The sequence below is a fragment of the Hyaena hyaena genome, unplaced genomic scaffold (assembly GCF_003009895.1).
Source record: "Hyaena hyaena isolate Hyena2069 unplaced genomic scaffold, ASM300989v1 scaffold_1243, whole genome shotgun sequence".
Lineage (NCBI taxonomy): Eukaryota > Metazoa > Chordata > Mammalia > Carnivora > Hyaenidae > Hyaena > Hyaena hyaena.
Genome location: NW_024081881.1, coordinates 322,221 through 334,990, shown reverse-complemented (window position 1 = coordinate 334,990; position 12,770 = coordinate 322,221). Strand labels below are relative to the sequence as shown.

At 40.8% G+C, this 12,770-nt stretch overlaps 1 protein-coding gene across 1 annotated transcript in view; it reads right to left on the bottom strand.

The window, feature by feature from the left end:
* The window catches only part of LOC120224782 (extracellular matrix protein FRAS1), a 415,754-nt gene that overhangs the window by 135,781 nt on the left and 267,203 nt on the right, over window positions 1-12,770 (bottom strand). Inside the window, exons 22-25 of the mRNA XM_039223043.1 lie at window positions 12,572-12,718; window positions 6,847-6,993; window positions 2,489-2,629; window positions 1,458-1,598 (exon numbers count right to left, since the gene is read on the bottom strand). Of these exons, the coding sequence (XP_039078974.1) occupies window positions 1,458-1,598; window positions 2,489-2,629; window positions 6,847-6,993; window positions 12,572-12,718 (576 nt within the window). The remainder of the gene's footprint in view (window positions 1-1,457; window positions 1,599-2,488; window positions 2,630-6,846; window positions 6,994-12,571; window positions 12,719-12,770) is intronic.

Genomic DNA, 12,770 nt, shown 5'->3' with positions numbered 1-12,770 from the left:
ATAAAGAGCAACAGCACATGACTCCCAATTGCAGCAGAAAGGAATTCCAACAATCTCCTCTAGAATCACACAAGGAGCTGATCTACCCTCAGAAGGAAAGTACTTTCGCTTTATGCACTGTGATGTGAAAATGTTGCAAGTAAACGGATTTTTTAAAAATTTGACCATATTGACTTGTAAGGGAGGTGGTTCATAGTGACTAAGAGCATAGGCCCTTGCTGCGTTCCATACCTGTCCACTTGGGGCAAGTTCCTTTAACCCTCTGTGGTGTGATTTTCTCCTCTAAAAATAGGAACAGTAATAGCATCCAATGCAAATAACTTTTGCGAGGATTACATGTTTTATAATGGGAAGAGACTAGGCTTTTGGGTGCCTAGCACACAAAAGGACTCAGCTATACTAATACCACTGCTATTCTACTATTATTGTTGTTGTTGCTGTTGTTCTTGTGAATAAGAGTTGTTGTAATAGTTACTCTTGTTGTACAACAATTTGCTCTCATTTTAATAGTAAATAAGTTATTACTATTTTTAAATGCATGGGGAGAAGAAGCTCTTTAAAGGACCATTCGATTATTTCCTTGGATCAAGTTAATAATCTACAAATCGAGGGCTTACTCCCAAATTTTTCTACTTCCTTAGTTGAGATTTTATTATAGAGAGGTGGTATAGTATAGTTTAAAGAAGCTTGGATTGGCATCTGATTTTATGTTGCCTTGGTTAATATTCTTAAGCCATTCTCTCTTTTTTCACTTATAAAACAGGATTCATAGTGTTTGCCATATTTTACCACCTAGTCATTGTGGATATTAAAACGAGCTCATGCAGATGGAGGAATCTGGTGAAATGTAAAATGCCATGCCAGGGGAATGGCTTCATTGTTACATGTCAGGTATTCTTCAAAGTGGAGCATATGATACCAAGTTTTAAAGAAAATGATGAAAACAAACAGGAAACTCTCATGGACAGCTCAATGGATGAGGAGACTAAGACTTTGGGTTTAACTTTAGTTTAATAAAAAGGTTCAGTGTGTCTCACTAAATTGTCCTCAGAAATCCTATTCTTCAAGGGTATTGTGCCAATATCAGGGTCACCGGTAATTCAGTCTATGCACTGAAGATTCGGTGTCCGTATCAATAGAGTGATCCACTCGTAATGGATACCTCACCTTAGTTCAATATAAGCCTTACATTCCATAAAATATTGACTTCATTTCCATAAAGACCTTTAGGGACAATATTGATTTGTGCAAGAGAATTATTGGCCTGCACTTCTATATTCAAGTTAACCATCAATTGGTAGATGTGTATGGGAAGCCATCAATTACTTAGGCCCAGCTCCCAGGGTTTTCATTCTGCTTCTAATTCAGATTGTCCTTGGTTACCTAAGAATCAGTGCACCTGATTTACTTGCAGCCCTCACTTTTCTCCAGAGAACTGAGCACAGTCTCCAAGTTACCTGCACATTGGCGATTGGCATGGTCTGCAAAGTACCCCTTCCCACATTCCTGGACACACTGGGCATCCAACAGGAGAAATGGTTCCTCACAGCGAGTGCATTCATGGGGCCCTTGGCACTGGAGACAGTGATTGCTGCAGCCTGAAGGACAAAAGTTAAATCAACAAAATTGTGTATGGCTTTCCATGGGCTCCTGGCCCTTGTGGGAAGGCAGCATTAGATGCTGAACAGTAAGACAACCCAGTGTGTCTGACGAAGCAGAAAATGAGGAGTTAGGAGCCAGGCTTCTGGTTGTTACTGCTCTACTTACCAGGGGGATGATTTAGGATCAGAGGTTACACTTCTCTGAGCCTCAATGCTCTCTCCTATAAAATGGAAGTGGACATATTGTCCTACCCAGTTCACTGGCCGAAGACCAAAGTAAATAATGGAAAATACTGGGCAAACTTAGAAGCTGCTCATACTAGCCATTATCATTATTAACTAGTCCATGGCTTTCTGGCTTTGCTGAAGTGTCCATCTTTCCTGACTCACCAGTCAATTATCAGAGTCTCCCAAGAATGATCCCACCAGTGCCATCTGTGCTTTGCGGTGGCAGCTCAGGGTTGGAAGATTTTGTGGTGTTAATTTAAGGCTGAAGGGGGCAGGGTCCAGAGGAAGGTGGTGGTAAGACATCAGGGTTACGAGAGGCCGGTTTGTGAGCACAGTCCCTTCCAAATGCTCAAATGACCAGAGTACGCACACCTCTGCATCTAGAGGTGCAATGTTTCAGGAAATCCAAACCTCATACCTGTTTGTGTGGCCATATACTCTCAAGATTCCCATACTGACCTCAAATTTTAGCAAATATCATGTTTGGGTGTGGGGGAAGGAGAGAGGGAGCATATAACAGAGAAAAGCTCTTAGGAAAGAAACCAGAAATTAAATTAAAAGCCTGAAAGGAAACTTGCTACAGACTGCTTGTCAGAAGAGTAAAAATGGGAGGAGGCTGAAGCATGGCTGAGCACAGAGAAGGGGCTCCAGACACTTACTCCTGCAGAGGCCCACGTCCCTGTAGAAGGATGGCGAGCACTGCTCCACGCAGGTCCCGTCCTGGAGAACGTAGCCATCCATGCACTGCAGGCAGTCTGTCCTCAGAGGCCCAGAGCATGCATTGCAACTCCAGTCACACTCTAGGAAGGAAGTCCATGTTAGATCACCTTCGTCTGTCCACCCTCAGTCCCAGTGACTAATTTATGAGGATGCTGTCTGCGTCGGCAAGGGTAAAGTGAAGACAACACAAAAGATGTCAGATAAGCGAGCTCTAACGAGGTTTCTGCTTATAGTAGCCTGAACACCTCTCTGAGGTTTAGTGTTTCCTAATTATGTTGGACACAGGTGTGTACAAGGATCACTCCATGCTTGTGCACAGGCTGCTTGTCAGCGGGGCTGCCAAGGAGCCAGATGAACTTCATCTTATTCCACAGCCCCAGGGTTCTTTATTCCCGTGCCACAGTGTCTTCATGCAAAGCCAGCTGCAGGGAGTAGCCAATCTGCCTCAGCAAACCTAAGCCGGATCTCTTCTAAATGCCCAATAGGTGAAGTGATGTCAGAAACTCAACTAAGAATGCATCTGCTGTCTCCACTGACACCAGCTGCTTGACTTTCTGCCTCTCCAAAACTGGGTGTGGACCCACCCAACAGAGAGAACCACTGATGTTAGAATTAAATAGGGCATAAAGAAACAGTCTAGAAAGAAAGTGCTTACAGAAATAACAGAAGATCTCTCTAGCAGTAGAGCTGACTTATTTACATGTTCTTTGCTTAGTAAGCATCTACGGAATACACAGCACTGAAAGGTGGGTACAAAGTGAGTAGACCCTGACTTCAAGGAGTTTTTGTGGTTGTGGGTTCCAACCTTGGAAGTACACCCTTGGAATCCAGAAAGATTGTTAGAAATACAGATTGTCAGTCTCCACATCAGAACTATCCAGTTAGTCTCAAGGACTGGGGCACAAGAAAACATGTTGGGGCTGCTATTGTTTCTGTTCTTATGATTATTATAGTTATTGTTGTAGTTGCTGTGGGTTTTTTCCAATGCTTATTTATTTACTTTGGAGAGAGAGAGAGAGAGAACAAGCAGGGGAGGGGCAGAGAGAGAGGGAGACACAGAATCTGAAGCAGGCTCCAGGCTCTGAGCCTTTTGCACAAAGCCTGACGTGGGTCTCGAACTCAGGAATGGTGAGATCATGACCTGAGCTGAAGTTGGACACTTAACCAACTGAGCCACCCAGGCGTCCCATAGTTGCTATGGTTTTGAAAGGCTCAGGCAGTTCTGATGTAGCTAGAAAACTCATGTTTGTGATCCAAAGTTCTAGCTGGCAAACTAAGTCCTTCATGCATGGAAGATGGGACAAGATAGGTTAAGTACTTGGGTTTTGAAGATAGGCAAGTCTCCATTTAAGCCATGGCTTGGATACTGTTCATCTACATGTCTTACACACCTTCCCTAAATTATTTGAGCCTCAGTTTCCTTATCTGTAAGACAGAGATAAGAATAGTACCTATTTCATAAGGCTGAGTAAGGCACAGAGTAAATGAAAGAATGAATGTAAAGGAGTTAGCACAGTGCCTGGCACAGAGTAACAGCTTAATCGATGTTTGCTGATGAACTGTTTTTCTTGGAGAGCATTCTTCATTCAGGACGTCCTCACTCCACCACCCTTCCCAGCTGAGGACCGGGGAAATTCCTCATTAGTCATCTATCTCTTTCTTTTTTTTTTTTTTACAAATAGTTTATTGTCAAATTAGTTTCTACATAACACTCAGTGCTCATCCCCAAAGTGCCCTCCTCCATGGTCATCTATCTCTTTCTTGATACAACATTTCTAAGGCCCAAAGAAGCAGGTAAATGTGCAAGACAGTGCACGTGCTTCCAAGAAGATTTCTAAAGTTAATCTCACTCATTGATTTGGCTGAATCAGTCCCGAGGGAAAATGACTAAAGCAGAGCCTTGAAAACTGCCAGCATAGTTATGAAATCATTTACAACATGGAGGATCTGCAATAATCTTGCTTTTCACCACAAACTGACAACCACTGTTTAGAAGGGAAAAAAACAGAAAAGCTTCTGTGGTCTTGAGCACCAGAGACCACCTAAGTTGACTACAAAGAGAATTCCTTGGAATAGAGAGTGTGCAATTTTGCAAAGCCTTTAAATGTACCAAGTGTGCATGACAGCTGTTTGGCCTCCATATCTGATCTCCAGCTTCTTGGGCAGAACTGGAGAGATGGGAGACATGTAGATTGGACGAACGGAGAAGGGAAATGGAATAGAAGGTAAATCCAGCCTTTAACTCTGTTCTTCCTCTTGCTGAGCACTGCCATTCCAAGAACATAAGCCCCAAGAATTCTAACTACTTAGAGAACAAGGAAAAAAGTACTCAGTTTTTTACACTGCCTCCTTATAAACTCCTCAAGCACAGGGACTATACCTTTACTCATTTATATGTCTGTTAGAGAGGAACAAATCAGATACAACCCCTGTCTTCATTAAGCACAGAGTCTAGCAATCTGGAGTTGTAAATGCAAGTGCCTCTAGGTCCCAGGGAGGTCATGTAAATCTCTGAACCAGGCCTGGTGTGACAGGAGATAGGGAGTGGTGGGGACTGCGGTGATCTGAAGATGAAACAGGACAATACGGATTCATCTTCAACCGACTGCTGCATTATGGAAATGCACATCCAGGGCTGCCAGATCTTTTCAAAAGAGACAGGAAATCTCAATCTTTGTATGTGAAGTCTCCTACATTTTAAAATGTATTAGTGAGGGGCGTCTGGGTGGCTCAGTCAATTAAGCAACTGACTCTTGATTTCGGTTCAGGTCATGATCTCAGGTTGTGGGATTTAGCCCTACATTGGGCTCTGCATTGGGTGTGGAACCTGCTTGGGATTCTCTTTTTCTCTGCCCCTCCCCCACTCACATTCTCTAAAATAAAAATTTTTTAAGTACACGAAATATAAAATACATTATTAAAAATATTTAAAACACTAGAACATTAGGTGGATCAAATATAACCCATATCTTAGACTGACTACAACCTGAGGGTTGCCACCTTTGGTCTAATTACCAAAACCCTGCACAATAGCTGGACACACAGTAGGTGCTCAAACCTATTTTCTTGGGCACCTGAGTAGTTCAGTTGGTTAAGCTTCCAACTTTGGCTCAGGTCATGAGCTCATGGTTCGTGAGTTTGAGCCCCATGTCAGGCTCTGTGCGGACAGCTCAGAGCCTGGAGCCTAATGCAGATTCTGTATCTCCCTCTCTCTCTGTCCCTTCCCGCTCTCTCTTTCTCTCTCTCTCAAAAATAAATAAATATTAGGCCTCCAGGTGACTTAGTTGGTTAAGCGTTTGACTTCACCTCAGGTCATGATCTCACAATTCATGAGTTTGAGCCCCATATTGAGCTCTGTGCTGACAGTTCAGAGCGTAGAGCTTGCTTCACATTCTGTGTCTCCTGGATAAAGAACCATCTATCATCCTAATGGTCACCGAAAGAAAGCCAGGGTGGCCATACTTTTATCAGACAATCTAGATTTTAAAATAAAAAATAACAAGAGATGAAGAAGGGCATTATAACATTTCATCCTAACGGCAGAATACACATTCTTCTGGAGTAGAAACGGAATATTCTACTAGATCACCTCCTGGGACACAAATCAGCCCTCAATAAGTACAAAAAGATCCAGATCATACCATGCATGTTTTTAGACCACAATGCTATAAAACTCGAAATCAACCACAAGAAAAAAATTGGAAAGACAACAAATTCTTGGAGTAGGAACATCCTACTACAGATTCTGTGTGTCCCTCTCTCTCTCTGCCCCTCCCCCACTCACGCTCTGTCTCTGTCTCTTTCTCAAAAACAAATAAACATTAAAATAAACAAACAAGCATTAAAAAAATATATTCTTGAGAAATAAATTAAATACAAGGGTGACTAGGTGGTATAGTCAGTTAAACCACCAACTCCTGATCTCAACTCAGGTCATGATTTCATGGTTTATGAATTTGAGACCTACATCTGGCTCTTCACTGATGGTGTGGAGCCTGGTTGGGATTCTCTCTCTCCCCTTCTCTCTCTACCCCTTCCCTGATCATGCTTGCTCCCTCTCTCTCTCTTTCAAAATAAACAAATAAACTTTAAAAAAGCAAAAAAGAAAGAAATTACATACTAAGAAAAAGAAAATCACATACATACATTCATAAAACATGATGACTTCTTGCTAAGACCAGAGAAAGGTCTAAACATATGACAGTATTTTTCCAGTGGGGGGTGGGGGGACAGACATCTACGGTAAAGGGAGCTCACGGAGTAAAAGAATCACTGCAAAGTTCAGGATGAGCTTTACCTCTGCATATCTTGGTGGAGAAGTCAAGATAGTACTGTGGGGCACAGCTCTCATACTGACATTCCCCAAAGAGCAGGACCTTGTTTGGATCTCGGCAGGAGGTACAGCTGGCCTGTGAATCACAGCTTCTGCAATGTGCGCTGCATGCTGAGCAGATAGGAAAAGAAAATGACCAGATAATTACAATTGCAAATACTGAAGCACTGATCAAACCTAGACAGATGCTACAAAGGAGCAAAGTGCTGCTCCAACCTGTTATTTAATTATGGCTCATAACTCTCCCCTGTGATCAACAGAAACAGAAAATGTTACTCTTAGTTTCCAGAGAAGATAAATTATAAGCACAAGAATGGTAATTCCACATCCAACTTGCCCTGTGATGCAGCCACAGAACTTATACTTACTCCAGGACCTCTGGAATAATAGTCCAGAGATGTATTTAGATCTTACTTCTTAAGGAATCAAGCCCCCTGTAGTTCATGACGTGGATTCAGATTTTTGAATGATGTCAAGATGAAAATTAGTTATCAATTTTATTGGGAAGCTCAGGAAATCCCATATTTTAAGTCCCATAGGACTTCAAGGAGGCCTGGCTTACTGCCTCACCCATTTGTAATTCTCATCAGCTATTGAATTCAGAAATTCAGGGATGATCCCCAAATCTGGTCATGCTTCCATCTTCCCTGACTTAACAACTGGCATTTCTCCATCTCCTCAGTTGTCCATGCTAGAAACCTTAGAGGCCAGCTTGACACTCCCCTTTCATTCCTAATCCTCACACTTATTGGATCCTATTAATTCAAAGTTTCCTATGTAATTCTCAGAACTTTTTGCTTTTCTCCATATCCCCATGTACCAGTACATCTAAGTCATCATCATACTCTACTGGACTAATGTCATAGCATCCTAATTGGTTTCTCCTTACTAAGTTTGACCCCCTTGCATTCTATTTTCCATGTCTCCATAAGGGCATTTTAGTTTTTTTTTAATTTATACTGCTCAGGTTTTAGAGGACACTTTCATCTATAAATTCATATCTTTCTTCCAGTCTGGATAGTTTCCAGCCATCATTTCTGCAAATATTGATCTCCATCATTGCCTTCATGCTTTCTAGCTAGATATCTTTTTTTTTTTTAATTTTTGTTTTAATGTTTTATTTATTTTTGAGAGAGAGATAGAGACAGCATGAGCAGGGGAGGATCAGAGAGAGAGGGAGACACAGAATCCAAAGACAGGCTCCAGGCTCTGAGCTAGCTGTCAGCACAGAGCCCAGCGCAGGGCTCGAACCCACAAACCGTGAGATCATGACCTGAGCTGAAGTCGGACGCTTAACCGACTGAGCCACCAGGCGTCCCTCTACCTAGATATCTTAATACACATACTTTAATCCTCTCAATATAATCTCTAAGTCTCTTGTCCTTAACTCTTATTCAATCTTCAGTGGCTTCTTCAAGAAGGCCTTCCCTGACTCTCCAGTCTAAAGCAAGTCTCCCTGTCACTGCTCTTATAGCACCTCAGACATTTCATTCATGTCATACATAATAATTTTCATTTAAGCAATTATTTACCTTCTGCATCCTTTAAGCTAGAAGCTTCATGCAAGCAAAGAGTAGGTTTGTTTTGGTACTTCCAATAGTGCCCAGCTAGGTCATCTTTCATATTATGGGTGTTCAATAAACATATACACATAAATGAAAGAAACCAGATATTGTAATTATATATATTCAAGCACTACCATCTCTGCCTCATTCTGAAATTTTCTCTTAAGTACCTATCAGAGGACAAATCTAGACCACCATATGAGTTTCAGGTCTAAAGAATATCAAAGTGTGTGGCACAGTGCAGGAAAATTACCTCCTGGTAAAAAAAAAAAAAATGAAGTCCTCTCGTTTCACCTATGAGAAATGTCACTGATATAAAATATTCATTAGAATATGTAGATTGGTAATTAAAGGTCCTAGAAAAATTCTAGACTGGATTTTCAAACAGATGGTTTGAGAATAATTAGAAAAGAATATTTTAATTTTTGGAAACTTATATGAAATTAAATTTCCATCTCTCTTTTTTAATTTGGATAGAATTTTTACACATGGTATATCTTAATTTTGGCAAAGGTTTTGACAAAAATCTCAACAATAAGCCTGTGAATACAAAAATGAAGGGCGAACTAGTAGTTTTAGGTGGATTTGAAGATGGTTGAAATGCATACTCAAAAAGTTATCAGTAAATCTTTGCAATTAGTAAAATGTCTTTAGTAGAATATTATGATGAAATCTTAATTTTTTACTCAATCAGTATTTTTATTAATAACTTTAATAAAAACAAAGAAATCATGCTAATGATATTCAAATATGCCACATACACCTAATAGTCAAATTTCTCCAGAACAATTCACAATCAGTTTTAGCTAGCTGAAGCAATAAACTAAAAGGAGTCAGATGGAATAAACAAAACTGTAAGTCCTACATTTATTGTCTTTAATCAATTGCACAGAAAAAGGAAACAGGAGAACTGTTTAGACAGCAGTTCCTATAAAAAATGATCTAAGAATTTTAGTTCATTAAAAGCCTATTAAAGGTGTGATATGGTTACTAAAGAAACTAACTCAATCTTAAACTACAGAGCCTAAATGCTAGCTGGACCCCACTTCTTGGCACAGAGCTGCAAAATGAAGCCCAAATGCACTTCCCCAGCTTAGAGTTACAGGACGGTTCCCTGTTCTGATAGGTGAGAGCTTCTTGTAATTTACTTCCTCAAGCACCTATACACCTTCTTATTCTTGAATCCCTCTATGCAGTCTTTCATTCCCCCTTGGTACCTCAAAGTATAACTCAGCATCTCTACTGGCTTCTGAAAGAAATGGATTCGTGCATTTTGAAATTCTAGAAAACTATATGGAGATTTGGAAGGATGCAGCAGTATCACACCGAGGATCAGGGAGCTTCTGCCATGTCTATCTGAACCCTGCTTCCTCTTTCATCAAACCCCTCATCTCTTACCAAGGCAATGCACAAATGACCTTGTCCTATTCAGAGCAGTTCTGCACATACCAAAGCCCCTTGGGTTTTCAGCTTCCATCTCCAAAGGAATGTGGGTAAGGAGCATTTTCTCTGTCTTAGGATATTCAGACCACACATGGTATTAGTCATGTTGGTGTGATCACATCCAACATAGAGTCCCTGGTACAGTTCTCTGAGGTCCTGGACTCCAGAAAGTGCCAAGAGGACAGTGACGATGGTGATAAGTGGACCAGAAACCAGTGAGGGAAGCAGAGATGTACATTAATAATCACTCATGAAGGAGGAAGGGACCTCACAGCTCATGAAATCTACTCTCCTTCTTAAACAGGCTTGTTTTCTACCACAGCTCTGAGAGAGAATCATCCATTGCTGTCCCAATACTCTGCTGGCTCTAGTTTTGCCTGGAGCAGCAAAGTGCAAGTGGGAAATGACAGCTAATTTCAAACTTTGGAAGGTAATCTGTGAATGGGGAAGGGAGCTTATTCTATACCACTGCAGAGGGGAGCATCAGAAGGCTGATGAGAAAGAACAGTTAGACAACTAAACAACTACCACCCCCTGCAATGGACCTGGTGTCCTTCCTCATCAGTAGAAGTCCGTGAGGGGGAGTGAAACAGAATCTCTGCATTGGGTACAAGGTTGCTTCTGGCCACCCAGGAGGAGGCCACCTCCTCACCTCTAAAGTACTACAGCTTCAAGTGCTGAGAGCCTCATTTATCATTTCTTTTTTAAAGTTCCTGCCTCAACTGATCATCCTTGAATTTTAGAGCTCAGTGTGTAATTTCTAAACCTCTCTATAACCCAAATCCAGACAGTTCTCCAGCTCCTACTTTCTTCTATTAATGCCTCCCCTTAACACCTGTTAAATTTCCTTAAAAGCCCTTCCCTGCACAATTTCTAAAATTGTCAGGCCTATAATTGTCTATAATGATGAGCATTAGAAAGGAATATTGTTGATATTTTTTTACATACTAGAAGCTCAAATATCCCAACTTAAGGGCATGCTTCATTCAATCTTTGAAAGAATGAAACTTAAGCTTTACCAAAGGTCTAAAGCTGAGAGGTTCTTGATTTAACTGAAACAGTCTATGAAATCTTATTTACATGGTAGCATAGAAAATGCATTTGTGCAGAAATCACCTTGCACCGAGGAAAAAAGCTTCTCAGAAAGAAATATTTCAATGCCACATTTTTTTGTCATCTATGTCCCACACAAAAGATTCCATTTTTTCTTTCGAACTTTTATTTCTATGATTCCACTGCTGTGAAGAGCCTCATCAATCTCAGTCACTATTTCTCCACCAACACTCTCCTCGCTCTTGAACAGAACATGCAAGTATTTCATTCATGTCTCTTGTGTTAGAGAATCTATGGATACTGGTAGGCAGTTGATATATACTGAGCAAAGTTTTTGTTATAAAAGCAAAGACATTTTTCATGGGTCCAAAAAGAGTTTTTTTTATCTCTGTTGCCTCAACAGATGATGCAAAATGGTGAGTTCCACACAAATTCATTTCAAATGAATTTCAAATGCATTTCAAATGCAAATTCTTGCAAGCATCTCAGTGAACTAATAGTAGTAATTATCTTTCTATCTATAAAATATAAATATCTTAAACTGCTTGATTTGCCTCTCATTCTGGAGAATGATGATGGTGATGATGATGATAATGATGACAATAATAGCTCATCTGTACTGAAAGCTGTTCTCTGCTAAGGTCCATGCCAAGTGCAAGAACATTAGATGTAGGTACCATTGTAATCCCCCTTTGACAGAAAGGGAAACTGAGGCCTAGAAGTTAATTCAGTTGCTCAAGGGCACAGAGCTAGTAAGTGGTAGGTAGGTCTTGAACTTCAGTCACATGAGTCCAGAGCCCACCTTTCTAACCACCAGTCTGTAATTCCCTCAATACGGTACTTCTAGGACATAAAATTGAAATACCAGCACTGTATTTGTTAGCTGTCATTTTCAAAAAGAAAAAGTATAACAAAATTTTTTTGCAAATGTCATTTTAGTGATTGAAATACAGTAAGCTACCTCAGTGTATCTCAAAAACTGTTCCTTCATCTGTGAAGGATTTCCTGATTTCTTTTCTACTCCAATTTGCCCTTTCCCTAATTTACCCTAACTCTTCGTTTGTGCCTGACATAGGTAATTAAACATATTTTGACTTCTTTGAGAAATAAGATATCTACACAAGTAACTCTCATGCAAGACAAAATAACTACTGTTTGAGCAGAAACCGAATGCTTTGTGGTGTGTCAAGTCTTGCACATTGTCAATATTCAACAAATACATACAGAAAACAAACTAAATACAGACAAATTCTTAGGTCACTGATTGGGTACCAGAGCGAGTTCCACGCTCTGCTCAGGATCTTGTAATTGAATTGCTGAGAGAAACCACGAGGATAAAATAGACCAATACTTTTATTTAAAAAATGAGGTAACTAGAGAACAGAGAAGCTAGATGGGTGGCCTCAGATCACACGGCTGGTCCTTGCAGAGACCCTTAGCTCAGGACCTTCCGGTTAGGCCGATGTCTGAGTTATAGCCTACTAATGGCATCCATACACCTTTGTAGCTTCACCTTCTTTTTCAAAATAAAGGCTCTCAAGTGGGAATATGGATGCAAGAACTTCATATTTCCTGCAGTGACTCCTGACGAGCAGGAGAGGAGACAAAGTTCAGTTTTTAAAACCTACGCTGACAAACACGGCCGTCATCGAGATAGTGCCCGGGGAAGCAGGCAGTAGTGCAGGTGCCAAGGTGGGACAGCACGAGGCTGGCATCACAGGAGGTGCAGGAGAAGGGTCCTGTGCCCCGGCAGGTTCTACAGGAGGAGTGACATTCTGCAGAGTGAAAAGAGACACAAAGAGAATCTATGAAGTCAAACTCCTTTCC